Below are 26,081 nucleotides of genomic sequence, written 5' to 3'. Positions count from 1 at the left end.
ATAGTTAAGCAGCTCTTTCTGTTAATTACCATATACCAAGTCTTTGTCACCAGTATTTCATATTTTAACATTTTGGATATTTTTCATTATTCATCTTAGAATGTTATATGTATATCTCTAAAGAGACTCGTTTGAAGGGAACTAATTTGTTCACGTGTACAAGGGCTTAGAAAAGAGCTTTAAAAGAATTAGGTCCTCTTAAAGAAAAAGAAGAATCAATTAATTACCGTAGCCGATACTGTGCTGAATTAAATTTCCAAATTCCAAATTTTTGGTTGTAGCTCTAACACTAGCTTTTCGACTCTGGGTAGTAAATCATTTAATCTCACTGGGTCTTAGTTGTTTTTCTTTTGATCTTCCAACAGGATTTAATAAGATATTCTTTCATATTTTTTCAGCCTGAGAATTTTATCTGTTCTCCCTGTTGAAATCACAATCGTAACTCGAGTATTTAAAACAATCTATTGGCACTAGTATTAAAAATACATTACATTCATGTTTTGGCCATTTTATTATCTTTAACATTCTCTTTGCCAATTGACATTTATATAGTGTTTATAGTTTATAAATATCTGTGAGGTAAGAGGTCATAATACTAAGACCCAGTCCCAGGTTTAAAAGGCCTCCTTGCCATACTTTTTGGCATTTCTCCTCTTGCTCTATTATAGCCAACTCCTCCTTGGTTTAAATCTTAAATGTAATTTGTATACTGAAACTAGCTACTTACAGATATCCGCTATAACTTTCTCAGCGCCATTGTCTAACAGTCTCAGCAGATTAGCATTGAAAATCATGACTGGAGATTGCAGTATAAATTTTACTTGCATTTGTAACTGATGATGGAGAACCCACTATTCATTCAGTCAACACAACAGGCACTATACAGGTTAGCTGGGCAAATAAGTAAAATGCCTTATTCAGAAAGAATGTTAAGTGGTTCCAAAGGGCATGATACTATGGGAACATGCTGGAAAGACAGCTAACCCAGTTTTGGATGGGGAAAGACTTCCCACAGAAATTGACATTTGAACTAACCTCTGAAGGTGTGATTGTTTGGAAAATGTAACAATACAGAAGCCAAAGGAAGCGAATAAACTTCCAAGAATGGTAAATAGTGCTAAAAGCTTCAGTGCAAATAATTGAAAAATGAATTTGGAAATAACATGAAGTTTACTGATGATCTTGGAGGGTTATTTTAAGTAATGTGGTAAGATGTAAAACCACACTGCATGAGCTAAAGAGACCTTCACTTGAAAGTGGAAAAGGAAGTGACAGCAGTAAATATAAACAAATTGCTCTTCTTGAGAAAGTTTGGCTATGTAAGTGACAGAACAGCAGCATGGATGAGAATGTAAGTTAAAGAGTTATGGAAACTGCCAAGCACTATGAAAAATATAATGATAGTAGGACTTATAGTTTTTAGACTACTATAAAAGGATAATTTTAACCTTTAATTTTGGAACTAAATGTCACCTGAGATTCTTTAGTGAAGCATTATTAATTTCTTTTATACTTCTGTAAGTCCCATGTTTCCATTTCTACTACTATCTTCAAACACTGATACTTATCTTTTATTAATGTATATCTTCAATACATTTATTACTCTTCTAGAAAGCAACTTTAGCTTTATACAGTGCTGTGTGACAACAGGCTTTTTTTTTTTTTTTTTAACTAAATGCTTCTGAAAGCTTGGAGTTAACTGTCCTGGTGGTCTCTTCTTTAAAAACAATTACTTTGGAGCACTTTTTAAATTTGTAGGTTCCCCCCGCTCCCCAATCTTAGGGCAACAGTTAGTCACTTTATAATATTGTTTCAAACAAAGCAATAAGATCTAGATATACTAACCCCTTTTTCTACTAGGAAATATAGCTTGGGCTACAATATCTCATTTTTATGAAGTAAATAATTTATATTTTCGAAGAATAAGATTTGTTAATTAGATAAAAGCAAAGTTAAAGATTGTGAGTATATTCTATCCCTCATCCCCTACCCCTGAGGCACCTCAGTGTTTTTTCTTTTGAGTACACCAAAATATCTGATCTAATTCCAACCCTATCTTCCCTTTTAACTTATTCCATTTTACAGAGGAGGGAACTGCTGTTTTGCTTATTTGCTCAGTTTTTATAAAGAAAATGGCTTCAACTTTAGAGATTATTATATGGGGAACCTCTGATGGCATTAGTTGCTGTGTATTTAAAATGGAGGAAGCAATTGAAATCTTAAGAGTGTTTACTGTTCCTGAAGAAAAACTTTCTGTTTTAGGTAATATTTTATACATTTTTAGTGTATTCTTAGTCATATTTATTCATGATGTAAAGAGGGAGATGTTTGATGAATAGATAATCTGATTTCCCGAGTCAGGGAAAAGCTCAATGAACCAAGTAGGTAAGCACAAGTTAGTAAGGGAATAAATATGTCACATGAGAAGGAGGGAAAAGAGAAATGAGACAGACAAGGAAGAAACTCCAGATACATTCATTATAAGGACACAACTCTTGAGCACAATGGATATGTCTTTATACCACAGGTTAATTTTTGCTTTATTTTTAGTCACACATGTGATTTATTTTTCTAATTTATCTTGTGTAGTCTTATTTAATTAGAAATGTTATTGAAAAGAAGCCTTTAAAGAATTAAAAGCTTTTTCTATATCTTTTTATCTTATATGGGCTTTGGAATAGAAGTACCAAAGGTAGAGATGTTACTTCACTTATAGTCATCATTCAATAACCATTGTGACCTTTTAAATCTCTGTCTAAAGGATTTCTTACAAGAATAAAGCACATGAGGATGTGAATGTTTTTATTTGTCAAGCTGGGAGAATGGAATGAAGAGTTAAAGAAGTATAAATTAGTAGTTGATAGATAGTCACAGGGATAAAGGAGCATGGCATAGGGAATGTACTAGCATTAATGTAATGGCTGGGTGGAGAGCCAGAGGAGAGAAATAGCAATTAGGGGGATCGTTTTATAAATTATATAAGTGTCTAACCAATGTACTGTGTACTTGAAACTAATAAAACAAAGTTAAAAAATAAATAAAATTGTAAATAAAACATTTTAGAATTATAGATATATGACTCTTATATTTTTTCTTTTACAGGATACCCCTTCTCATTAGCCATGAAAAACAAATGCTCTCCATTAGTGATCTGGCAACCAGTTATTGCCATATCTCCTTCACTGGTGGGGAGTAATAAAAATGAATTTTTTTTTCCCCAGATCTTTTTTTAATGGATGAGAATATTGATTTCCCAAACATTTACCTTCACTTGTTTTGTGAGTGCATTAGAATCATTGTCAGTCTGAAAAGCACTGTATTTTAAACTTAGTAAATATTTTCCATTTAATTTGGTTTGTAAAACCAGTCTCAGCACTGGTTTTGGGCATTTTTTTTATGTAGTTGATGTGCTGTAATATAGAATTTTGAATCCTGACTATTCACATCTAATTTCATAAACATATTTCAAATAACAGCTAATTAGAGAATGTAATGGAATTTTAAAAACTTACGAGGCACAAAAAGAGTGAAAGAGCTAGGAATAAACTTGGCAAAAAATGTGAAAGATCCATATGAAAAAACTTTAAATACTAAGGGAAATAAAAGGAAGACTTAAGTATTTGTGTATGCATGACATTTTTTGTAATGACTTTATTGAGATGCAACTCACATATCATACAATTCAACTATTTAAAGTGGTTTTTAGTACAGTTGTGTAGCTATTGCCACAGGTAATTTCAGAATATTTTTAAAACCCCCAAAAGAAACCCTGTGTCCTTTTATAGTCACTTCCCGTTTCCTCCCAAGCCCTAGGCAACCACTAATCTACTTTCTTTGTCTATGAATCTTGCCCATTCTGGACCTTTCATATAAATGGAATCAAATACTATATGGTCTTATGTGACTGGCTTCTTTCACTTAGCATAATGTTTTCAAGGTTCATCCACATTATTTAGTATGTATCGATACTCTGTTTCCTTTTTATGACTAAATAGTATTCCATTATATGGATATATACCACATTTTGTTTATCCATTTGTCAGTTGATGGACATTTGGGTTCTTTCCACTCTGGGGCTAATACAGATAATGCTACTGTAAACATTTGTGTACAGGTCTTTGTATGTGGTTATAAGTGTTCATTTCTTTGGGAATATACTTAAGGTTGGAATTGCTGAATCATATGTTAATTCTATGTTCAGTTTTTTTTTAAATTAATTTTTTATGGTGATATCGGTTACCGAAATGAAATAAGTTTCAGCTGTACACTTAACTATGTTCAATTTTTGAGAAACTGCCAGAGTGTTTTCCACAGTTCCTACACCATTTTACATTCCTACCAGTATTGTGAGTGTTTTCATTTCTCCGCATGCTTGCCAACACATGTTGTTATCTCTTTTTGATTCTAGTTGTCCTAGGTGGATGTAAAGTGGTATCTCATTGTGGTTTTAATTTATGTTTCCCTGACGGCTAAGGATATTGAGCATCTTTTCATGTGTTTTTTGGTACATGACATAGTCTTATATTTAATAAAAACTTGGCTATCTTTCCTAAAAACTATAAATATGTACTATAGATGCATTTCTCATTAGGTGTTTTGTGTTCACTGTATTTGCATGTCTATATTCATCACCTGGAAGTTCATTTTAGGAGCCCATCTAGTCTTGTCAAATTGGACATTTTAGCCATTATGACCTAGTAGAGCCTTATTGAGTCACTATGTATAGTGATTTTTCTGATGTCTTTTAAAAGTTCATGTATTTTTGTTGCAGTATTTCACTGGCCTTGAATGTGGACATAAGTTTTGTATGCAGTGCTGGAGTGAATATTTAACTACCAAAATAATGGAGGAAGGCATGGGACAGGTAAAGATGCCTTTTTTTTTTTTTTTTTTTTTTTTTTAATTTTAGTCTTTGTCGACTTTCCTACAATGTTTAGACCTTTGCACAAATATAAACAGAAGAAGCATTCTGGATTATGAATTGCATAGGAACTTTTTTCCTAGATTAAAACACCTGTAAGATAATTGAGGCTTTTCTCTGTTTACATTGTGACATTCCAGATAACGATCCAATTCAGATAATGTTTTCTCAAGGGGCATTAACATTTGTATATATCAGGCTAAACTTTTTGAGCAATTTTTTCAGATCTCTCTCTTCTTGCTTTTCAAGTTTTATATTGAAAAACCAAATATTCAGGTCAGCAGTTCTGGTTACCTTATAGTGATAAACACAGTCATGCACATATGTTGCCTTTAATAGAAAGGGAAAGGTTAAGACCTGTAAATGTAAAAGTACCCTCAGAACCTAGCAAAGTGCCTGGCCATGGTAAGCATTCAGTAAATATTTGTTGAATGAAGACATAGTTTAAATTTCAATCTTTTTCAGACTATTTCGTGTCCTGCTCATGGTTGTGATATCTTAGTGGATGACAACACAGTTATGTAAGTATTTTTGATAGATTCTGCATGTTGAATATTGTTTAGTTGATTTGACCCAATTTTGCTCAGCACCTCAAAGGAGGTGAAGTTTTTAAAGTCTAAAGAGACTTTCTAATCTATATTCCTTTGTTGCACAAAAGCCTGTTGTAACTTGGTTAAATGCTCAGTCACTATTCTGGTAAACTTGTCAATTACATGATAGTTAGATTTCACTAAACCCTGGAATTAGAAAATAGAATATGTCAGTGTATCAGTTGAAGCCCTCTGGGAAGCAGATGCCAGATAGAGATAAAAGGGAAAAGATTTATTGTAGGATAACATCTGTGCAGGGTAAAGAAGAAGAAGGAGCAGAAGCAGACAGACCTAGATTCAGGTCTGACACCTGTTAAAGGAGAGAAGGAATGAAGGATTCAGTAAGAAGAGACTCAGACTGTAATGCATCTGTGAGAGTCATCTGGCAGCCCTGTTGGGTGCTCCGTGGCATAAATTGACCATAGAGCAATGCCTCAACAAGCAGAAAAGGCCCCTGCCGTGCTCCGTCATTCACTGGGAACTACCCAAGGAGAATGTGGCCTCAGCTGGAACACTCCAGAGGCACTGCAGCTGGAGGCCGTTGGCTAACTATTCTTGTGAAAGATTCTCTTTTGAAGGGAGAAAGAATCTTGACAAAACAAGTCTTGTTAGTCTCTGAACCTAGGTTAAAATCCCAGGATGCTTAATTCTGAGGCAGTGCTGTTTTCATAACCTCAGAATACCTGTTTGACTTAACTCTAGGAGGATAGATAGATTGAGGGCCTAAACAATCCACATATTGTATTATTAGTCCTGGATAATGCCTATGTAGAAAGGTATGTCTGTGTTTAAGCATTGAGATTTGAAAGTATTAAAGTAAAAGCAGCCCATGGGCTTTAATGAACAAATTTCTTACCCCAATAAAACCATAAATTGACCACCAGCACAGTTTATAAAGCTCACTGATTCTACTTTAACCTCAATCTACTTTGTTTTACTAAAATACATTTACCGTTGTTCTCAGCTCTGTATTAATACTGTTTCTATTATTCAGTAAATGTTATTTTTGTCGCTTTGATACATGGTGAAAATAAACCATGTATCATCTTGACGTACCACCATCCTTCTGATACTTTGATGCTCTCTTGTATTTTATCAATATGTCAATTTCAGCAGTACATTTCATCAGTATAAGTCACCATCTTTTCATCCATTCAGCATTTACTGGGAGCCTACTATGTACAGGAGAACAAAAAAATTAGGATACATTTCCTTTCCCCAAGAGTTTCATAATAACTAAATTCAGAGTTTAAGTTTTATTTATAAGTGTATTTACAAAGTACCATTAGAAAGAAACAAAATATTTCACCTGAAGAGTTTAGGGAGACTTTACCTAAGGAGTAATATGAAAGGTAAAAATTTGGGTTGAGAGAGTAGAGAGGGTAATACTGGTTAAAGAAGTGTTGCCAAGTAGGTCATGAACTTCTCTATTAAGTATTCTGTGGTAGCTGGAGGACAGAATAGCAGAATATCAGCAGTGAGGATGAAAAGAGTATGACAGTTTATGATGGGTTTTGCCACAGAAGGTTGTTAAAACTGTGGTAATAACATTGTGTTTTAGGGATACAACTCTGATGGTATAGTGGAGGATAGTTTAGAGTGTGGAAGCATTTGGGCAGTGAGATGTGGTTAGAATGCTATTGTTTCATTTTATATTGGTAGGGATTAAAGAATTTGATAATATCCAAAGTGAGTGAGAATTTAATTAAATAGGGAGTATAAACAGTTGCAACTTTTGTAATGCAGTTCGACAGTTTCTGCAAATTTACATATTCCTTGAGTTTTCGTTCAATAGTTTCATCACTTTGTTATTCTACTGCCTTCTTGCCTCTGTTGTTTTCGATAAGTCTTCTGTTAATCATATTGTTGTCTCCTATTTGGTACTTTCAAGATTTGCTTTGTTAGGATTTGAAGTAGTTTGACTATGATATTATCTAGATATGGTTCTCTGTGTTTATCCTCTTTGGGGTTTCTTTAGCTCTTTGGATATGCATGTAGCCTGCCTGGTACATGGCACAGAAAACTTTGAGAATATTCATAAGAGAATATTAATAGCGATATATAAGCTGGGAGTTGGGGGTTAGGAAGAGAGATTTTTATTTTTTACTTTATTTATGGTATACTATTGGTATATATCTTCCATTTTCTTTCTTTTAAATAAATAATGTCTTTTAGAATTTAAAAGGTTAATTAGAATGCATTTTGTAAGTGTTTAATCTCAAGGTCCACTAACTGAAATGTGCTTAAAATTTTCTTAGTATGAAAGAAACAATTTGTCCCAATCATGGTATTATCGTTTTTTCATTTCCCATTTGATAGATTAACAATTGTTTTTTTTGTTTCAATTTGAATTAAACTCATTTGGAACTTGAATTGAAATTGAAACTCAGTTCTTTCCTGAAGACATGTTTTGCTATAACCCTCTCAGGTTGACACTAGGCTTTTTTCCCCATATATACCTTATGGTCAAGAGGTGAAGTAATTTTCACCCTTAGTCCCAAATGTCTTTTCCTTTACTTCATAAAATCCATAGATCCTTTGAGGCTTGTGTTATCCTGCTGTATCACATTCCTTTGTGCTTTTATCTGCTTGAGTTTTTGGTCTCTTCCACTTAATTATTCATAGTACTTACACCTCAGTTTTTTCTTCCTCAGTGCCCCTGTGTATAGTTTATTCTATCCCATAACCCTGTAGCTCTCAAAACGTTGTCCCTAATCAGCAGCATCAGCATCATCTAGGAACTTGTTAAGAATGCACATTCTCAAGCCGAGCTCCAAGCTTACAGAATCAGAAACCCTGGGATGGGGCCTGGCAATACGAGTAACAGGCTCTCCCAGGGTGGTTCTGATGCATGCTTAAGTTTGAGAACCACTGTCTTAGCCTTTTAATACCCTGATTTGTTGATTTCCAGTAAAATCTCCTTCATCTCAGCCACCTACCCCTAAGCTCACCACCCTACGTCTACTCCACATCTACTCTAATTGACTTTGCAAGGTCATCTTTTTCTGTCTCTTCCTAAAATATTGCTCCTTGGGGTTCTGTCCAACCCACTATTTCTTATCTCTCTGTACACTTTATATGCTATTCCTGGGCATTATTGGAAATTCCCAAATTTAAATCTCCAGATCAACTCTCTCTTTTGAGCTTGGGTCTCATATATCACCCTAGTCATCTTCATACGAATATTCCTCAGGCTTTATCTTGGCTAACCTTCCTACTTCCACCACCACCAAACTCACTCTTCTTGCTTCTCGCCATCAAAGAATGGCATATTAGGTGTTAAAGACGTGCCTAAATTAGAAACCTTGATGATATCCTTGATTCGTTTTTTTCTTGTATTTCCCGATCATTCTTATACCAAATTCTGTTAAGTCCACATTCTAATTACCCTTATATCCATCCATTTCTTCGTTTCTACTGCCATTAACCTGATCCAGGTTCTCTTCTTCTTTTAGGTGGGAATCTGCAACTGGCTCCTAAGGGATTTCCTTACACCCGCTTTCATCACCTTTCAATTCTTCTTTACAAATGACTTCCATTATCTTATATTGCTCACTTGTGCAGCTTCATCTTCTGCCTCACCTTTTCTCACATTCTCTATTCTAGCCATATGGAACTTGGTTTCTTGAAAGTATTGTGCATGTTATTTGCATTTGCTTTAGTTTGATTGTGTTTACTTTTTTCTCTACTGTCTCCTGGCTTTCTTATATGCAATACTCTCTTCTTGTTTTATTCTTCAGTTCTCTTAACCTACTAATCCTTTTAAGTCATTTTTTAGGCTTTAGTTTAGATTTTCATTTTGGTTTGGGCAAACGTACTATATGTGCTCCTTAGCTTCTCCTTATTTCCCTTACTATTAGCTTTTGTGATTGCCCATATTCTTGTCTATTTTTCTTAGGTACCCTGTTTATGTTGACTGAATTCTTTGCTTGCTTCCATTAAGGATGTGTGGCTCTAACCTTGGAAACGCTACACTGAAAATCTTTATTCACTGACTCTCAATGCTTCTCAGATTCTTACATTCTTAAGAACAATGATTCCATGGATTCAACTTTTTATTCCTTAGGAATAGATATGCAGTAAGCATGTATCCTTGAATAAATAACTGGAAATATATTATTCTCCCTTGCTTTCATAAGCATATGCCATCATTGCAAACTTCAGTGGTTGAGTCGTGCCACGATACCATCAAGGTTTTTGGTAAGTGGGGCTCTGCTACACAATGGCTTCATATAGTTATGCTTCCAAAGTTAGAAAAGTACAATATACTTTGAGAATTTTTCTTGGTCCCAAGATTTGTTCTGATGCTTTTGTGAGATTAATAAAATTACTTCTCCAAATTAGTTCACTTGAAATCAAATAAATGTTCATCTTTTTCTGTTCATCTTAGCAATTGGTTAGTTTTTTAATGTAGTTTAGGGCCTAAATTTATTTTACTGCATATAGTCTCTCTAGTAATCTGAGGGATGATAAAGGTGAACTCGTACTTATTATATCTTCAGTGACTTTCAAGTAGTATATACTTAGCCTCATATTGACTAATCTTTTATAGTATTAGCACACATCTGCATTGTAATGTTTTGATTCAGCATATTTTGAGGTATGTCTAAAAATGTATGATTTATTTTCATATAAGGATTTTAGGAACAGAGACAATGACAGGAACTTTTGTCACTTATTTCTAGCAAAATTATACTTTTTAAAAAGCTTTAATTGATATATAAGATCTTTTTAAAAATGGATCTTACAATTCTGGTATAGATAATGGATGCCTCTGTTGGCTAATTCTCCACTTGCCAAAGTCCCCCCCCCCATAATAGATTGTTTTAAATTAGATAATATAAGTTAAATGCTATTCCTTATTTTATTCTTGTTCCATCAACTTGAAGCAGTATATCTTAAATCTTTACTATGTAAGGTGAGATTGGTGCCTCTATGCTGTCATTCACCTTTACCTCTTTTACGTCCTAATTTCTTTCTGATACATAATTAATTACTTTATGTTGTGAACTTTATAGTTTTTATTCTGGGACAGATTCTTTCATATTTTATCAATAGGTCTATTCACAAAATTGTAAGGTAGTACTTTTATAATACTATAACTATGTAAATACTACATAAAAGCAAGTAATTGAATGGATCCAGAGAGAAGTAAGTGTAGTCCTCTTAAGTCTGTGCTGCTCTAAGAAGACTGTTCCACTCATCCAAATCAGATGATTAGTTTTTGCATTGTTATTTTAAAAATCACAAATAGGATTGTGAAGCTGTCTAGACCCTCACATGGTTTGAACTATTTGAGGAAAGAGATAATCTAAATTTTCAAATGTGAGTTAATCTTGGTAGAGTAGAACAGGAGTCCCTAGTCCCTGGGCTGCGGACCGGTACCAGTCTGTGGCCTGTCAGGAACAGGGCCACACAGCAGGAGATGAGCGTCTGGTGAGCAAGTGAAGCTTCATCTGTGTTTGTAGCCACTCCCCAGTGCTAGCATCATTGCCTCAGCTCCACCTCAGATCATCAGGCACTAGATTGTCATAGGAACACTGGTCCCTGGTGCCAAAAAGGTTGGAGACCACTGTAGTAGAGCATCTTTTATAGTGGAAAAACATTATTCTTATTTAATTATAATAGGCTTAATTTACTATGTATTGATTTTTATTGTATTTTTTTATTATGTTCTAGAATATATTCAGCAAAATATTTAAAGTACATTAGCTTTTAAATTATGTTTGTTTTACTAACCATCCAGATCAAGACATAAAACTTTTCCAGTACCCAAGAATGTTTGTTATATGCCCCTTCCCAGATAGTACCCATCTCACTTCTGCTACCTGTCCTGACTTCTGTCACCATCAATTTGTTTTGCCAGTTCTTCAACTTCATATAAATGGAACAATGTAGCATGTTTTCTTTTATGAGTATCTACTTCAATTAATGTCTTTGAGACGTGCATGTTGTCAGATATATCTTATATTTTGGGGTTTATTTTTTTTCTTATTGCTATGTAGTTATTTCATTCTCCTGATAATAAACATTTGGAGTTTTTTGATTTTTTTTGATTTTTTTTTTTTTTTTGCGGGGGAGGCTACTGTGAAAAACCTACAAAGAGTATTTCCTATATATGTTTTTTGGTGGACAAGCACTGATTTCTTTTGAGTATATCCTTATAAGTGAGATTTTTAGCTTTACTAGATATAGCCAGATGATTTTCCAAAGTTACTGTTTATACATTCTTCCCAATTGTGTATGACTAATCTAGTTCTTGTCCACACTTATATCACTAGGCTTCTTAAATTTTAGGTGTTCTAGTGCATGTGTAGGGCAATCTCATTGTGGTTTTAATTTGCAATTCCCTGGTGGATAATGATGTTGAACACCTTTCCATTACCCATTTGGGTATTCCTTTTTGTGAAGTGCTTTCCTTTTTATTCAAGATACTTGCCCATTCTTAAAACTTTGTTACTCTGTTAATTAAGTTCATAAGACTTCTTTAAATATTCTGGTGTGTCTTTTGTTAGGTATATTTATCACAACCGTTTTCCCCATTGTTTGGCTTCCCTTTTTTCTTTGAATGATTTTGGTTGAATAAGTTTTCATTTATGATTAAGAAATCTTTACTTACCCCAAGATTGTATTTCTTTTTAAGGCAGTCCACAGAGAGTTTATGGGTAACGCTTTAATAGCATGATTTTAGAGTTATCTGTCTCATAGTGGAGTAAATTGAATGCCCCAGTCCTTTCTCCACAATGAAATAAAAAAGCACTATTTTAATATTCTAGGTAGGAAATACAGCATGAAAGCTATAGAGTACTATCTGTTTTAAAATAAGTGCTTAAGGGATCATCGCTCAAATTCACACTGAAATAATTTCCTATTCTCATTGAAACGATAAATGAAATGATTTGCCAGGCTTTGTTAGTTAATAAAACAAAGTATAGTAGACAGGAGTAAATTACTAATAACTATTAATTTAAACTTAAAAAATGTTTTTGAGCTGAAAATGTAAACTTATAGATTGAAGGGAGGCACTGAAGGGATGTATGAAGCTGATTATATAGGACCTTATAGGTCATTATAAGATTTTTGGCTTTTTATTCTTAGAGCACTTAGAGGATTTTGAGCAGAGGAGTGATGTGGCCATAGAGGATTACTCTGACTGCTGGTATTAAAAAGAGTCCATAAGTTGGAGCAGGGAGATTGGGAGACTATTACAACAGCCCTGGTGAGAGATAATGGTAGTTCGATCCAGAATATTAGCAGAGGAAGTAGTGAGAAACAGTTGGATTTTGGTTGTATTTTCAAGGTAGAGTCAGGGTTATATATGGGTTATAAAAGAAAGAGATGAGCCAAAGATGACTCCTAAGATCATTTTAACATTTAATTGTGATTAGATGAATTCACATAGTAAATATTATATTTTTAATGACCAGAAATTTGAGCAAAGATTTATTATAAAGATGTTAATCACATTGTCATAACCCTACAATCCAAAATGTCCAAGAGTAGGGGAGGATGGGCTGTAATACAGCCATTAAAAAGATTTGTGAATTATATAAATGCATTCATTGGAAAATGTCTATAATGTTAGTGAAAAAAACTAAGATATAAAATTATATGTGGTAAGTTGTCTTTTAAATTATGTATCATACATTTACCAAAAAAAGAAAAGGTTGAGATCCGTAAACATACCAAATGGTTCTTCTGCCTGAGTGGTATAGTTACAGGTGATTTTTATTTCCTTCTTTATGCTTGCGTATAATTCGTATATCAGGTAGGGGTACTTTTTAAAGAAAAACATTTTGAAGCATAAGTTCTCTTGATTTGCTCAAGGTACTATGTAAGCATAGGCGTATAACTGTTAGTACCTGGCACAAAAAACAAACAAACAAACAAACAAAAAACAAAAAAAACCCCTCGTATATAGAGTCACCTGTTACTGCATTTGTAAAAACAGAACTATTCCAAAACACAAGGGTGGTTAGAGGCACCTGATGCTCTGCTCAGAACGTGTAGTAGACATTTAGTAGAAGTCATTTTGTCTACTTTTATAAAGAACTGCCTTTTCTATGAGGGTTGTCATAATAACTATTTTCAGCACTGATGGCAACAGGTCTTTGTCAAGAGAATTAGCTTATTAATGGCCAGGATGACACATTTGCCTTCTTGATAATGCTTATTCTTAAGGTTGAGAGATCACTTTTTTTTCTTCCCTATTACAAGATAAACTATGACCTAATAACTAAGACCTAATAACCTTGGCTTAATAGCTATGGCTGACCTTTGTTCTTACCAGTCCTGGTGGTCCAAACAAGGCTTAGACAGCTGCTTTGACTAGAGTCAGCTATAAGAAATCATTAGAGTTTGTCACATTTATGGGTAGTAGAAGTAAGGTGTGTGTTTGAGAATTGCATTTGACTTTGGGTCTGATTCTTTCCTTAATTTTTTTTTTAATTAATGTAAATTTCATATACTATTCACCATTTTAAAACTATTTTAAAGTACAGTTCAGTGGCTTTTAGTATATTCATAATGTGCAATCATCACCACTATCCAATTCCAGAACATTTTTGCCACCCTCAAAAGAAATCCCATATCCATTAAACAGTCACTCCCCATTCTCTCCTCCCCAGAGACCCTGACACCCACTCTATACAGATTTGGTTATTCTGTATATTTAATTTAACAGTCATAAAATATCTGGTCTTTTGTTTCTGTCTTCTTTCACTTAACATAATATTTCCACGGTTCATCCATGTTGTAGCATGTATCAATACTTTATTCCTTTTTATGGCTAAAATTCCATTATATGGATATTCCATATTTTGTTTTTCCATTCATCAGTTCTTGGATATTTGAGTTATTTCCATTTTTTGTGGAAACGTTTGTGTTATTATATGAACATTTGTGTGCATGTTTTTTATTGAACGCCATTTTCTTGAGTATATATATATATACCTAGGAATGGAATTGCTGGATCATGGTAACTCTGCATTTTAACTTTTTGAGGACTCACTAAACACACTATTTTTGTTTTTATTTTTAAAAATTATTTATATTATTATTTGTGTCTACAGTACCTGGTCTTCCTAGGTGGTCTCCCATCCAACTTACTAACCAGGCGTGACCCTGCTTAGCTTCCGAGATCAGACCTTGAGCTTGTTCAGGGTGGCATGGCCGTAGACCATGGACCATGGCTCTGCTGGGGTGCGAACCCAGGACCTTCTGCGTGTAAAGCAGACGTGCTTACTGCTCTACACTATGGAACCACATCCAAAATACACTATCTTTAGACCTCAATTTCAACATCTGTGAAATGCGGAGGTTTACTCATTTAAAAAAAATTTATTGAACACTTTCTGCAGGCTAGGCAGTTTGCTGGATACAAGAGATCCTTTCATGGAGCTTATTGTTTAATTGGGTACAGGGTAGCAGGAAGGCTGGTATTAAATAATTATACTGACAACAGTCTAATGAAAATTATGACATTCTATAAAGGAGAGGTTTATAAGGTGCCATTGAGAACTGAGAGAGGGTTTGCATCTAGACTGGGATGAGGAATTGTCCAAAAAGGCTTCCTTGAGTAACATTATATTTTAGCAGAAGTAAAATAATAGTAATAGCAGCATCTAATATTTATTGTGTGCTTACTCTTTGCCAGGCACTATTCTAGTCTCACAACTTTATTTCTGCTATCCATTTTGCAGATTATTAAACTGAAAAAAATGGAGAGGTCAAAGAACTCATCCTGAGTTCATAGCTAGTAAGTTGTGAAGCCAGTGTTCAAACCTAAGCTGTCCTACCTTAGAGCCCCAACACAATATTCTTCCCTTTTCTTTCCTAACAAAAACCTCTGAGAATGGGTGGTGCTTATTATTTTGTAAGAATACCAATGTGACTGGAGTACACTGAAAGTGACACAGGACAGGGTGGGGTCTTGTGAAAGGGAGATCAAGTGCGATAAAAAGCTTAAAAATTAGGTGAGGCCAGATTGTACAAAACTTTCTTGTTTATTCGAAAGATTTTATTGAGGTTGGACTATGTGCATATTTTATACAGTTCTTACTGGCTTTGTTAGTGCTTAAGTTAATGAAACCTAAACTTCAGGGTTCTTCAATTTTGTGGATTCCTGTGTTTCCTAGAAATTGTTGTGAAGTATAGTGTGTTCTACAGGGACAAGAAAAGCCAGATTGCAGTCAGTAAGCATTTCTGGTAAATTACTGAGAGATCTCAGAAGGCGGCCCTCAAAATTATATTTAGCAAAACCTGGATCCATTTCTTAACATTCCTGTCAACATCTCTTACTTCACACGCTGATTTTTTAGAAGGGGTCCGAGGGAAAGTGGCTAAGAATTACAATCTTAAAGCAAGATATCAGAGTCAGAAGACTCTGAAAGGGGCCTAAATTTGGCAATAGTTGGTAAGTCCTTTGATCATTATATAAAATATTTAGAGTGTAAGATAAATGGGGAAAACATATACCAAAGTAAAACTATAGAAACTTCGAAATTACTGTTTTGATTACTACAGTTATGTTTGTTGATAATCTGTGTGCATTTTAGTATTTTTAATATAGGGCAGTTTTATAGCCATAGCATTGAAATTTTATTTGATAAATGTGGAAAATACTCTTGGCTGAAAACTTCCAAATTATTTTTATTCTTGTTTTCAGGCGCCTGATCACAGATTCAAAAGTTAAATTAAAGTATCAACATTTAATAACAAATAGCTTTGTAGAGGTGAGTTCTCTTGTTTTCTTTCTTTTTTAAGTAAACAGAATTCTGTTTATTAATAGAAATACTAGTTTTTCTTATATAAAAATACTCTCGACAATAAGAGACACCTTATTCACACCATAAACATGGGTTATGAACTATATTTATGAAGCATACCATAACACCTTTATTCTCAAAGAAATGTGACAAATCAATAAGTACATGTCTCTTCATAGATCCTGAACTTTGATCATAAAGTTATTTTTATAGTATTTTTCTCCCTAGAAGAGAATTATAGCTGATTATTAATGATGTCATGTTTAATCATTTTTGGCACTCTAACTCTGTCTCTCTGCTTATTTTAGCTTTCATTACTAGTAAACTTTGTTAATAAAGAATGCTGTAGTTATATGTTTTCATCAATTGCCTTTTGTCAGAACAGAGGTCTACAAACTGGCCAACCTGTTTTTCCAAAATAAAGATATTTTGGAACATGCTCATTTGTTCTCTACTGCTTTTATGCTACAGTGGCAGTGTTGAGTAGTAGATAGAGAAGTCACTATGGCCTGCAAAGCCAAAAATCTTTTCTTTCCGGCTCTTAGCTTGTTTCAAATTATTTTGTGTCAACTGAACACCTTTCCTGAGTTGAAGCATATTTTTTTATCCTGCCTCTTTGAAAATTGCCCTGAAAAAGAACCATAAACAAATTGATAGTTGTTAATGATCACATAATGGGTAATTATTTTTAAGTTTCTCAGTGGAATTTTGAAGAAGAGAGTTTCTTCATATATTTTATAAAACCAGGTCTTCAAGGGATCTATAATCTTGGAAAAACAGTGCATTCAAAAGCATTCCTATAGAAGACTAAGTATTGGTGGCAGGTTTTTTATATGCTTGTGTTACCTTTGCCCCTTGTGCTAGGGAAACAATATAAATGATTGCTTGTGTGCTAGGAAATCTTGCATCTTGATTTACCTAGTGTCATTTTTTCTTTTCTAACTTGTGTTTTAGTGCAATCGATTGTTGAAGTGGTGTCCTGCCCCAGATTGCCACCATGTTGTTAAAGTCCAATATCCTGATGCTAAACCTGTTCGCTGCAAATGTGGGCGCCAGTTTTGGTAAGCAAGTGATTTCTTAAATTGGAATAGTGCACATAGCTTTACTATTTATTCTTGGTAGTAAAATAGAAAATTTTTTTTACATCAATTAGGGAGGTGGGTAGGATTGGTTTAAATGAGTGCATATTTCTTTTAAATAAGAATTAGATTTAGAAGTCACATCTTAAATAATTTTCCTCTTTCCTTTTTGCACTAACTTTTGGGTATATTTTATATATGGGAAAAAATACAGCTGTAATCACATTTTCTCATGTGTTCCAGTGGAACTTAATTGGAAGCAAACTTGTAGATCTGAGACAAGAACTCAGTTCTTCTCATTTGTGATTGACTGCTTAATTTGTCATATTATGTTTCTTTTCTTTATGACTTTTGCTGTGTTTTCAAGTTATCTCTTGTAGGAATAAAATACAGTTAGGACTTTTCTTGTTCTTAGAAGAGCTTTTCATGGTCAAAGAGAGAAATTACATGTATATCCCTTAGCTTATTTCAAACTACTCATATCATCTAAACACCTTTCCTGAGTTGGAGCATATATTGTTCTCCTGCATCTTTGAAAATTGTCCTGAAATAGAACTATAAACAAATTGATACTTGTTAATGATCTTATGTTTCATTTCTTTATGACTCTTGATTTGTTTTCAAGTTATCTCTTACAGGCGTAAAATACACAGTTAGGACTTAAAAAAATTTTTTCCCTTTACTCTGACAAGTGTAATCTTATTCCTAGAATGAGAATGTGCAGACAAATTTGGAAAGATAAAAAACATGATTAATTAGATAAGCTTTTTAACTAAGAGTTTTCCTATGGCTTCTCTGGCCCCAGCTTTCTTGGTAACCTGGGTTCTTGGAGTTTATTGTATATTCTTCAGCCTTTGCATTCTAGATATGATTTACCAAGGAATATCCAGTAATAACACAGAGAGTTAAAATGATCTTCCATTCCTGCATGGACCTTTTAGGAATGAGAAGCCAGTCAAGCCAATGGGCTCTAGAGCTGGCAAATAGACATTTTATTGGCATTCCATGCCATCCTTTTCTTTCGTTCAAACATCTATAGAATTAGACTTACACATCATTAAATTAAATATTTCCAAAAAGTGTAGGTAAACTCAAAGACATTAAAATACGTGCTATTTTGGTAATTATTAAATATACATTATTGTTTCTGTAGAGAGGGGGTAGAGTCTGATTCCAAATATACTTTCAAATATATTTCTAGTAGGAAACATTTCTAATATAGAATAAAGCATAGAGACTAATACTTATGCAGTGAATATTTATATAGCTACAACCTAGCTTAATCAAAATTAGTAATTTTTTTTATTAAGAAATAAAACAGATATATTCGAAACCCTTTGGTTCCTTTCTCCTTCTCAATTCTCATCATCTTTTCCAGAAGTAATTATTATCCTGACTTCATTTAAATTTATAGCACTTTGTTCCTCTCATTTGCCAAGGATTTTAGGCATTCCTAAATTATCGATTAGCTAATATATCAGCCATGGTTCCATAGTTAATTTTTCGTAAACATTTGTGTTGATTCTTAGTTTAAATTTTTTAAACAAATGGATATACCATGTGCCTAGCAAACAGAAAGGCATTCTCAATTACTATATTCTTAGAGAGAATATTTAGTCACACTCTTGGTTTACACCTTGTTTGGTACAATTTACCTCTGCTGGACTGAGGTTCATGTTTTTGGATCAAAGATTTGGCCTTTTTGCTTCCTGCATATTGCTTACAGTATATTAGTACTAAATTATATATTACCTTACACAGTCAAACTTTTACTCTGTATTTGGGGTGTTAAGTAAAAGATTTAATATATGCTGATTATGAAGCATTGGTTGAAATTTAAGTTCAAATTAGTGAAAATAATTTCGGTCTGGCTTCACTTAGAAATGGTCGCAGCAGCTATACATTTTATAACAATCAGAAAAATACAGGTCTAAATTTTTTTTTTTGTCTTAACAGTTTGGTAGCTGCTTAGTCAGTCATTTATTATGAAATTGTCATCAAAGCATGTCTTCATGCTTATTATAGTCATTCTTCATACATCCTCCCCTCCCCCCATATACACTGGTTCTAATACTAAATTCTAAATATTTATTGTAGAATAAAATAAACATGGTTCCTGCCCTTGTATTTGCCAATTACTATAAACTGGTGAAAATATCGAGAAACTATAAAGCATGAAATTGTTTGTTTGTTTACATACTTACAGTAGGTAGGACTTAATTTTTTTTTAACTCTTGGTTATTTAACAGCTTTAACTGTGGAGAAAATTGGCATGATCCTGTTAAGTGTAAGGTAAGTTTGTCTGGCCTTTTCATTTTTAAATAATGTAGTAGAACACTTCTAAGGCTTGACTGAAAACTACAGCCTGCAATTTTGTTATTTCTCTGTTAGTAGATAGCAGATTTTATTTTGCTCTTTTTATTTCAGATGATCATTGCCAAGTATTCAGGGAGCGTTCCTTAGGAGTAAGTCAGCTCCTGATATATTATCAAGATGATACTGGTTAAGGCACCTTTTTTGGCAGGCTTTGTAATTAGCTGAGGGGAATGACACATCTTGGGGCTGGCTTCTTCTCAAATTCTAGGTTCCCTATTCAGCTTCAGCCAGAGAAAGTCCTCTTTGGTTGGTTTTATATATAGTTGATGTGAAAACTACAGGATTTCCTCCATTTATAAGGAGGCAAACCCAGCGATGTCTGTTGGCTTTTATATTTAAGCTTGATTACATTTAAGTATTGAAATAATCTACTACTTCTGAAGTCTTTTGTTGTACCCTAACAGTTGTTGTTTTCAAACAGTGGTTGAAGAAGTGGATTAAAAAGTGCGATGATGACAGTGAAACCTCTAATTGGATTGCAGCCAATACAAAGGTTGGTATTTTCCTTCTGTAAACTCTTGATAATGAACTGATGAGGATAGATTTCATCAGCATTAGCAAAAGCAGTTAAGTATACCTAGTTAAAGGCCTCGTTTTGCCTTTTTCTCGATTAAGGTTTTTGTTTTTGTTTTTTTTTCCCCAGAATAATCGCCTATTAATAATTTTTTATATTTTAGTGTTTGAATTTATTTTATTGAATATTATACTGTAATATGCACAGTACTCTAGAAGTTTAGTTAGAAAAACACTTCCTATAGAAGAAAAGACTGATAATTTTTCTACCCTGGCATTTGATATAATGCCTTTTTCTATTGTTCTTGGCCACCTTTTAGTATACAAGTGTATTGTAGAGTTTACTCCTCCTCGCTCGATTTTATTGGTCTAATTTGTGTTTTCTGCCTTTAAAAATCTCTAGGGTTTAACTTTTAAGGAATCATTCCTTAGATCATTATTGAATCAGAATAATTGAGTAACTTTGTTATGTAATATTTTTAGCATGTTAAACTTCTATGATTTATTAAGAGACTTGACTCTTGAGAAATAGAAGTTTTGGGGGTAATGTGGGTATCCCTTGTTATTTTGTTTTTTATTTTTTGAAGTGCATTGCTCAGGATACTGGTTTCAAAATTTAATCTCTTTATGACCACGATCCACTTCTTTAATGCTAGGCAAATATCTTTTAAATGTTAGTAATATTGGGTATCCTTGTTTTCTGTCATTGATAAGCAAGCATTTGAATCTCAAATGTGTATCAGCCAGTCTCTTGATAGGAGATTGTATAAATACCTAGTTTTTATTAAATTCATCTTTATATCCCATCCATATAGGAATTGACTTGTGTGATGAATAATAGGGTTATTCATGCTCTATTCATTTTTAGTATTGCCTTTCACATGCGAAGACGATGCTTTAAAGAATATTGAGTTGTTTGGCTTTGTACTGTTTTTATCACTGTCACAAGGTGATAAGAATAAGCGGTACTTAAATGATGAAAGCTAACACTTGATTTTATACCATTAGTACCCTGCTTTACCCAGAAAGTTTAAAAAATATGTATTCATTTCTATATCACAGAAAGCATTAGCAGTGAAACAGTGAGTCCTGTCATAATACAAATGCCCACATCTCTGAGGAATGTATGGTTGAAATACTTTTGTGCTCGCTAAAACTATCAGCTAAACATAAGTCATAACAATTATGAAAACCTAATGTAATGTCAGAAAGTGGTTACTTTTGTTATTTAAAAAATTTCTTACCCAAGCTTTCGTTTTCAAAAATTGAAGATTTTTCCACTAAATGAGTTTGTTAAGGCCCCAGAATCCTTACATATGCTTGGTAAAACTAGTATTTAGAATAGGGCAGCTGTATTTTCATTAAGTCATTTGATTAAAATCTCACCCTCGTTCTGCATCTAGAGAAATCACCAAATACTCAACCCTCAAGATATTTAAAATAGGGAATACAGGCTTGAATATGTTTGAGTTTGTTTAGAAAGTAGATTATTGAGGAGGAATGGCAATTTGTAATAAAAAATTTACCTACTTGGTAGTTTTGAGGTGAAACAAGCATTTTTCTCTTGAGAGGTTTCAGAAGCTTTTATTTATAAATTGTGGTTTACAGATTGTTTATAGTATCCTAAACATATTGAGAGCTTAATACTACTTGGTTAATTATAACTAAGTAGTGTAGAGTGAAACAGGTATTTTAGGCCTAGACTTGCTTCTTTGGGAAAATGTCTCATGTTAAGTGACTTCAAAAATATGATTAAAAATTGCCATGTTGATATATTTAAAATTACTGTTGTTTATGGGCAGTGTAGTCTGTTTCACAAAGGTTGAATTGTGCAAATAATATAATGAGTGTTTCCCCCACTCCTTATGGGAGTTATAGACATCAAACACAAATACAGCAAAAATATAAGCTTTATATCTTATTTATGGTTTTATTACAAATAATGAGTAATTCGATTTTCTAGGTTTTTCCAAAGAAAAATACAATAGGCCTACACAATAATAACTTTGGCTCAGTAGCAACCAAGAAAATGATAGACTGTGAGGAAAAAACCTTGATCCCTGTAGCACAGTTATAAATGGACCACAATGAGAAGAGATTAAGACAAGGGTATTGACAGAAGAAAATTGAGAAATTCAGTATCTACTTGCCTGATTCTTGAGGCCTAATTGCTTGGGTTTGAATCCTGGCTATCATTTGCTACTTGTGTGACCTTGGACTAGTTTTAGTTTCTTTATTATTTTTCTCTCCTTTAGTTTTATTCATCTGACAAATAGAAAAGGGAGTAGCACCTCTCTAAAAATTATGAGTTAATGCATATAAAACACTGAGAACAGTGAGATACAGGAAGTACTCAATAATTATTTCTAGATGACACTAGAGAGTATATTATTATATTTACATGAACAAAATGTTTTTATCTCCCATAAAACTATTGTTACTACATGTATGGTTAAAAGCACTTAAAGTGTTTGTGTCCTCCAACCCCACTAAAACAAATCCTTAGGATGTATATTTTAAAAGCCAGTAATATGATAACAGTTCATTTATAGTAGTACTGTTTGACACTGTTCTAAGTGCTTTACCTGTATTAATCACAATAAATGTGGTATTTACAAATAAACCAAATCTAGAACTGGCTTTTCCTCAGTGGTAGTAATACAACCTAGTGTAGCATTGACACCAACTTTATAGTTTCTCTTCATAGGAATGTCCCAAATGCCATGTCACAATTGAGAAGGATGGCGGTTGTAATCACATGGTCTGTCGTAACCAGAACTGTAAAGCAGAGTTTTGCTGGGTGTGTCTTGGCCCTTGGGAACCACATGGATCTGCCTGGTAGGTTGGGGAAATGAAGGGAAGAATATGTTCACATAAGTATGTGATGTGTGCTGCATTATGAATAAGGTTTCTACCTCATGGAAATCACCATCTAACTTGGGAGCTAGCTAAATGAATACAGTGCATGATCAGTGTTAGAAGTATATGCAAGATAATCCAGAGAGAAGGATTAATTAGCCATATTTCACAGAGGAAGTAATAATTGAGATGAATTTTAAGGAGGACTTAAGAGTTCATTAGTTGAAAAAGTGTTAGAAAAACATTCAGGGCAAAAGGAGCAGCATGAGCAAAGGTAGAATGATGTGAACATACATGGCTTATTTGGAGAGTTGCATTGTCTAATAAGCCTTTCTGGGCAATAGTTATAAACAAAAAGACTATTGACAAAACCCAGTGTGCAGTTAAGTGTTTTACTTTGCCCACCATTAGACAAAAAATTTATCTTAAACTTTGAAAATTGGAAAATTGATCAACATAGTCCAGATTTTTAGCTTCTCTTTGAAACATAGGAACAGGCCCTGCATTTCTGCTTGGTAGCAATTGCCTAGAATTGACTAGTAGCCCTTTACATGGGGTCTTTTCTTTACAGTGTGATGTGTTTCCTCAAGACTGAAGCTTAATGGCATTTGCATGTATCATGATGGCACTAATCACATTTAGTAGAAGAATATACCTTTGCTCTATGCATATTCTTATCAATTTGGAAAAGTGCAAGTTAGACTGAGGATGCCTTGAATTTTGAGAAAAATGGGAGCTAGCACATTTCTTACTAAAAGTGAAAATATTTCTGTATTAAAATATTCAAATGGCCTGTTTCAGTAATTTGAGTTACCTGCCTTGTCCCCTATTGACATTTGAGTTTGTGACCCCTCATAAGTTGTGGGGAATAGGAAAAGAAAATGTAGACTTGGACCTAAAGTAGTATGGACATTATCAGATGGATTTTAAGGGAGTGACATGATTGGATCTTATTTGGATGAGAAGGTTCTATATTATGTTACTTATATACATTATCTCATAAATGTGGCTACTTTGTAGAAAGTGGATGGGAGGGGAAGAAATTGCAGGTTCAAGATAAGATGAGGATTAGAATTTAAGACAATGGCAAGTCTTCCCTTTTAGTTAACTTCATTAGAGGAATGGTATGAGAGATTACTTGTCTGAAATTAATTCGGAACCAGGTAAAAACTAATTGGTTAAGTGGAAGAAAGTGATTTTACAACTGTCAGAGCCAAGGAAGGGTGTTTGGGATTTAGCCAGACAGATACATTGGATTTTAAGAAGGCAAACTGGAGGATTAGTGTTCCCAGAAACTAAATTCACTCTAGAGTATTTTAAACAAGGCTGGCGAAGGAGAGAGAATGGGGAAGAAGAGTTATTAAATAGATACATTTTTGTGTGTAAGGCAATCTGTGTTCACAACTTAAATTTTAAATGAGCTATATTGAAAACTGAAAAGGGTGTGAAACAGATGATAGATACAGAAGAATACAGACTGACCTGGACCAGGAATGTCAGGAATGTTGCTTGTGTCTTGCCTTTACCCATGACTAACATTGCTAATGAATCATGCTATGCTTTCTTGTTCAAATCTGAAAATGCCTCAGAATCCTCAAAGTCGTGGTCCAAGTAGCACTATCAGTCATCTGAGTTAAAAGGATAGATGAACCCTGTTTACTTTCCTGGCTTTAATATTCTTATTAATGTTGACAGATTAAAGCCCAGAATGAGGTGAGGCTTATAAATATCTTTTTTTTTAAAAGCCTCAAAAGGAAAAATTTGAAGGGTATATCAGATAGGAAGAAGAAGTATTAATAGTTACCAGTAGAGAGCAAGAAAAAGTGATCTTTGGGCTTAATTGAAAGAGCAGTTATTGTTAAGAGAGGATTATAACCCAAACTGGGCGGGGGGTGGGGGGAAAGGGAGGGAATTAATAAAACTCTTGACCTAGGTGAATTGCGGTCTAGGTTATTTTAAAAACTTGAGATCGGTGAGTCGTTGTTGGTTATTTCTGAATAATTTTTGAAGATAAGAGGGATAGCAAAGACTGGTAGCAGACAAAATGTAATTCCAGATTTTATGATTGAGTCTACAAACCAATGGTATTATTAGGATGATGAATTAGGGAATGTTTTATAGATAATCAGCAAGGTATTTCAGTGGGGACTGAAAATTTGTGGGCCTAGGCTATGAATATAGACAGGGAGGGATATTTGGGATTAATTGAAAGATTATTTCTTAGAGTACAGATAATGAAATGGGTTTGTGTCTTCCTAATGGAATGCTTTAATGGTTTGCTGAAAAGCTTTGTCCCTATCTTTTTTTTTTTTTCGCATAAATTATATACTTCTTTTATGGTCAGTTTTATTGATGACATTCTTAACTAACATGAGAATCTTACATGCGTTTGGGGTAACATCAAAGAGGGCTATTGAATATAGCCCATTAAATATATAGACCATTAAACTCCTGAAGAACTTGACAGATTAGAACAATGGATCTAGTTTAACAAGATTTAAAGTAAACTCGAAATCCTTTCTTTAGTTCTACGAAGATCACTGTTTAAAGATCCTGTAGACATGACAACAGCATGTGAAGAGCATGGGTCTCAGTTGGCAGACATGCATAAATTTAATTCCCAGCTCTGAAACTCTAGTTTTGGAACCTTGAGTATTCTACTTATCTTCTCAAAACTTAGGTCTTCATCTGCTCAATGAGGATAATAATAATAATACACATTTCATAAGGTGGTTGAGGGAATTAAATGTGATAGTATATTTAAAGTTCTTAGTAAGTAGATTGTAAGCACCCAGTAAATATCAGCTGCTGCTTCTATAATACATGCTCCTATAAAAGAAGAGGTAGAGTAAGCAGGGCAAGGGAAATGTCAATCTTAATTATCTCCACTCTGGGCAGGTTTTCCTCTGCTCCCTGTTTGTGTATCATTCAGTTTTCAATGACTTATAAACTGCAGTAGTAGTAGTAGTATATAGAG

At 33.8% G+C, this 26,081-nt stretch overlaps 1 protein-coding gene across 2 annotated transcripts in view; it reads left to right on the top strand.

Moving 5' to 3' along the window:
• The window catches only part of ARIH1 (ariadne RBR E3 ubiquitin protein ligase 1), a 93,791-nt gene that overhangs the window by 56,338 nt on the left and 11,372 nt on the right, over positions 1-26,081 (top strand). For both annotated transcript variants that reach the window (XM_036218316.1, XM_036218317.1), the window contains 7 exons: positions 4,772-4,864; positions 5,387-5,442; positions 16,178-16,244; positions 17,232-17,338; positions 19,606-19,648; positions 20,154-20,225; positions 22,953-23,083. In XM_036218316.1, the coding sequence (XP_036074209.1) occupies positions 4,772-4,864; positions 5,387-5,442; positions 16,178-16,244; positions 17,232-17,338; positions 19,606-19,648; positions 20,154-20,225; positions 22,953-23,083 (569 nt within the window). The remainder of the gene's footprint in view (positions 1-4,771; positions 4,865-5,386; positions 5,443-16,177; positions 16,245-17,231; positions 17,339-19,605; positions 19,649-20,153; positions 20,226-22,952; positions 23,084-26,081) is intronic.

This window comes from Rousettus aegyptiacus, unplaced genomic scaffold (genome assembly GCF_014176215.1).
Source record: "Rousettus aegyptiacus isolate mRouAeg1 unplaced genomic scaffold, mRouAeg1.p scaffold_m13_p_3, whole genome shotgun sequence".
NCBI lineage: Eukaryota > Metazoa > Chordata > Mammalia > Chiroptera > Pteropodidae > Rousettus > Rousettus aegyptiacus.
This window is presented reverse-complemented; position numbering and strand designations above follow the sequence as displayed.